The sequence below is a fragment of the Pundamilia nyererei genome, unplaced genomic scaffold, assembly GCF_000239375.1.
Source record: "Pundamilia nyererei isolate P.nyererei 1_Seehausen unplaced genomic scaffold, PunNye1.0 scaffold00765, whole genome shotgun sequence".
Taxonomy (NCBI): domain Eukaryota; kingdom Metazoa; phylum Chordata; class Actinopteri; order Cichliformes; family Cichlidae; genus Pundamilia; species Pundamilia nyererei.
This window is the reverse complement of record NW_005188166.1, coordinates 50275-53555: the sequence shown is the minus strand read 5'-3', so window position 1 is coordinate 53555 and position 3281 is coordinate 50275. Positions and strand designations below refer to the sequence as shown.

The window sequence follows — 3281 nt, the reverse complement described above, 5'->3', positions numbered from 1 at the left end:
GGATGGTGTACACACTGCTATCACGAAAAATCAGTTGGGATTTTTCCCAAGGGCGAGTGATTAACGCTAGATGAGTCAAATCAAAGTAGTCTGAAATAAAACAGTGTAATATGCCTTCAAACATGTGAAGCATATTGTTACGCACATCTACATAAGTGTCACACTTGTTTGGAGCCAGATTAGGGAGCAGTCTTAGGTCCACTATCTTCTTATTCTTATGAGTTCCTCACATGTTTTCAGGACCCCTTTTTCAACACCTCACTTTTATAAAGCATGCCAGGAAAGGCGGAGTAAGGTGAAGGGGGCACGTGGCAGATGGGGCATTAGCAATGAGTGCCAGTAAGGACGGGGTGGTGGGGGTGGCAGTGAAGGAGATGGGGAGAAGCCGGTGTTCTGGGGGGAAGGGGCAGTGGGGATTTAGGTTAAAACCAGATGATTAACTTTCGTTGGGGACAGGCAGCCGGCCAGGCATCAGGCTAACAAGCTATTTCAATAGAATTCAGAAAAGACAAGGGATTGGAGGAAGGCAGAAGAAAAGGAGGGTCCTCGTGCGGGTGATAGCGTGGCTCCACTTAAGAACGCTCTCCCTCCTTTCTTCCGTTCTTCAACACCCTGCCCTCCCTTCCCCTGCCTATCAACCGAGTTGAACGGAGCGGTTAAGCAGCAGCGGCAGTCCAGCGGCCGCAGCAATTTGTTAGTCACGCAACAGCAGTGAAGTACAATGTCCCTGTCAGACTGGTTCATCACATCCTGGAATCACTTCACTCGCCTCAATGGCTGTTTGACACACACGCGCACCAACATGGTCCTGCTGCTCCCACTGACCTGTTGTTTTTCTAATTAACTGCTTAAGCATGATTTGCATGATGAATCGCCACAAATGCCCAGGTGCTTGTTGCATTTTTTTTGTCTGTCATGTGTTGACCTTCATATGGTAGTCCATGAAAATCCTCGAGGGCCAGCTTGAGTTAGAATTTCTAGATGGCAGGAAGACAGTTTGTGTTTATGTAAGGTTGAGGATGGGGGTGGCGGTGGCGGTGGAGGCTAAAAGTTTCAGTTAGGGGTCGTTGGTTTTTTAAGAACTGAACATGAAAGTTGCCTGTTCTGCAGATACGGCTTCTTGATAGTGTGTGTGTGCGTGTTTTAGTATGTTTTGTAAGTCTTACTCTTGTATTAAATATAAATAACTAATCAGATCACACTGTGCCATATCCAGCAAGGCCTCGCAATAGATTTTTTAAACTAAATTTTAAAAAGCAAAAAACAAAAAAATAAAAAGGTACATCAATAGACTAAAAATGACTCAGTTACTGATTACGACAATTACTGCAGAACACTACAGGCTCTTCTTGGAACATACTGTACATTATGTGTATGACGTATGTATTCAGGAGACGCTAAGACTTGAAACTCCTATAAGGAGTCAGAAGCCTGACGCATTTCCACATATATGGACCATTTCGCAACCATGGGTAACAGGATGAAGGGTTTTAAAGAGTGAGCAAAATATGTCTTCCATCTTTGTTTGCTGTTGGCATTTTGTTGACTTAAAACTATAAAAGTATTAGTATTATTGTATTAGTGGTGGTTAACAAGACATCTGTATTTCTGTCTTTCCTCTCTCTCGCTTTCTGGTGTTTGTGAGGACAGTGGGTCAGAGATCAGTAGAGTATGTCAGAAAGAGTGTAATACCCTTCATTCGTTTAACTCATTAGAGTTGAAAGTGGGTCACCTTGTGGCTCCAGGAGCTGTCTGGGTTAACGTGACAGAGTGACAACAAACGGGCAGCACGGGCCAACAAGCACTAACCCTTACATGTAAACAATGAATAAATAAGTAATTAATACTGTTTCTTTATAAGTGCTTGAAAGACTTGTGTTGTAGTATGTTTGTACATGAAAAACTCCAATGATTTATTTGTCCTGTTTTCCAGGTGACAGGTGTGTTCAGCAAAGAGTACATTCCACAAGGGACTCGTTTTGGCCCTTTGCAAGGAGAAATCTACACCAAAGACAATGTACCCAAGCTGGCCAACAGGAAATACTTCTGGAGGGTAAGGGAAACCACATGCTTTACAAGCTTTTTCGTACACTGATGTTTAAGCATAAACCAACCCACTGGCAAGGTACTGCTTAAGAAGGGGAAAGTTTCGAGCCTAAATGTGAAAAAACGAGACTGGGAAGAGACAACAAATTACTATGGACAGGTCTTTGTCTGTTATTCATGAAAAAAAAAAAGAAAAAAGAAAACACTGGTTGCTCAGAGGGAGAAGTTTCACATCAAGTCTTTGTCCATACGTCAATAGGGGAAAGAAATGCGTTCACACAGATTGCACTGCCGCACAGAAGTTTTGGTCAAAATTTTAGAGGAAGTTGTGACCGCCGGTGGCACGTAACAGTGGATTGGAATGCTTACACAGTCATGAGACTCTTACCGGCACTGAAGCCCTATGCAACATGTGTCACATGCACAAAAGATAGGACTATTTTTCATAATCCACATGCACATATTCACAGAATCCTTATCTTTCCACTCGTTTTAAGTTAGATTGTTCAGATTTGCTTTGACAAAGTAATCCTGACTCAGCTTGTGTCACTTAGGAAATTTTGCATTGTGCTGAGTCAATTCCCATAAGGAGTTTTTACTGCCATGCTACGTATTTACCTTCCGGCTTCACTTCCTGTAAACCTGTAAGGGGTGTTCCTTAACCACAAGAGTGAAAGTCGCCGTTCCACGGAAGTGATTATGTTATCGGCCGCATGACACAGGTGCATGACATGTGCAGACGTGCTGCCAAAGGCATGCCTCGCGTTTGGCTGGCTGCCAGCACTTTTACATTTCGCTTGCTTGTTTATTATCACAGAGCAGCAGATGTGTCATCTTCTTTACTTTTGAATTACGGGATCGTAATTAACTTTACAATAGGAATTTATCCGACAAATGTAATTTACTGAAACCACCACCAAAAGAGGACTTGATAGAGGTGGCAAGGCAAGCGATAGAGAGGGAGAGAGACAGAGAGAGAGAGACAGAGAGAGAGAGACCCCGCCCACTATGTCTCAAAAGCAGTACATGCACTCAGCACTCAACACATTCAAGACTGTAGCTTTCAGCACAGAGGAGAGGTGTAAGGCACGAACCAAAGGAGCAAAATACTGTCACTGATAACTGAAGAGGATACAGGATATTTAATTGCCCATGGCAGAGGTGAATATTTTTACTTTAAGTTTTAATTGTACTTGAGTTTTTCGATATGTATTTTTATTGATTTTTTTTTTTTT

General features: G+C 42.6%; 1 protein-coding gene across 1 annotated transcript in view; it reads left to right on the top strand.

Annotated features, from left to right (window-relative positions):
• Window positions 1-3109: 3109 nt before the first annotated feature.
• prdm1b (PR domain containing 1b, with ZNF domain) overlaps window positions 3110-3281 on the top strand; it is a 4852-nt gene continuing 4680 nt past the window's right edge. Inside the window, exon 1 of the mRNA XM_005754939.1 lies at window positions 3110-3207. Coding sequence (XP_005754996.1) covers window positions 3199-3207 — 9 coding nt within the window. The 5' untranslated portion in view covers window positions 3110-3198. The remainder of the gene's footprint in view (window positions 3208-3281) is intronic.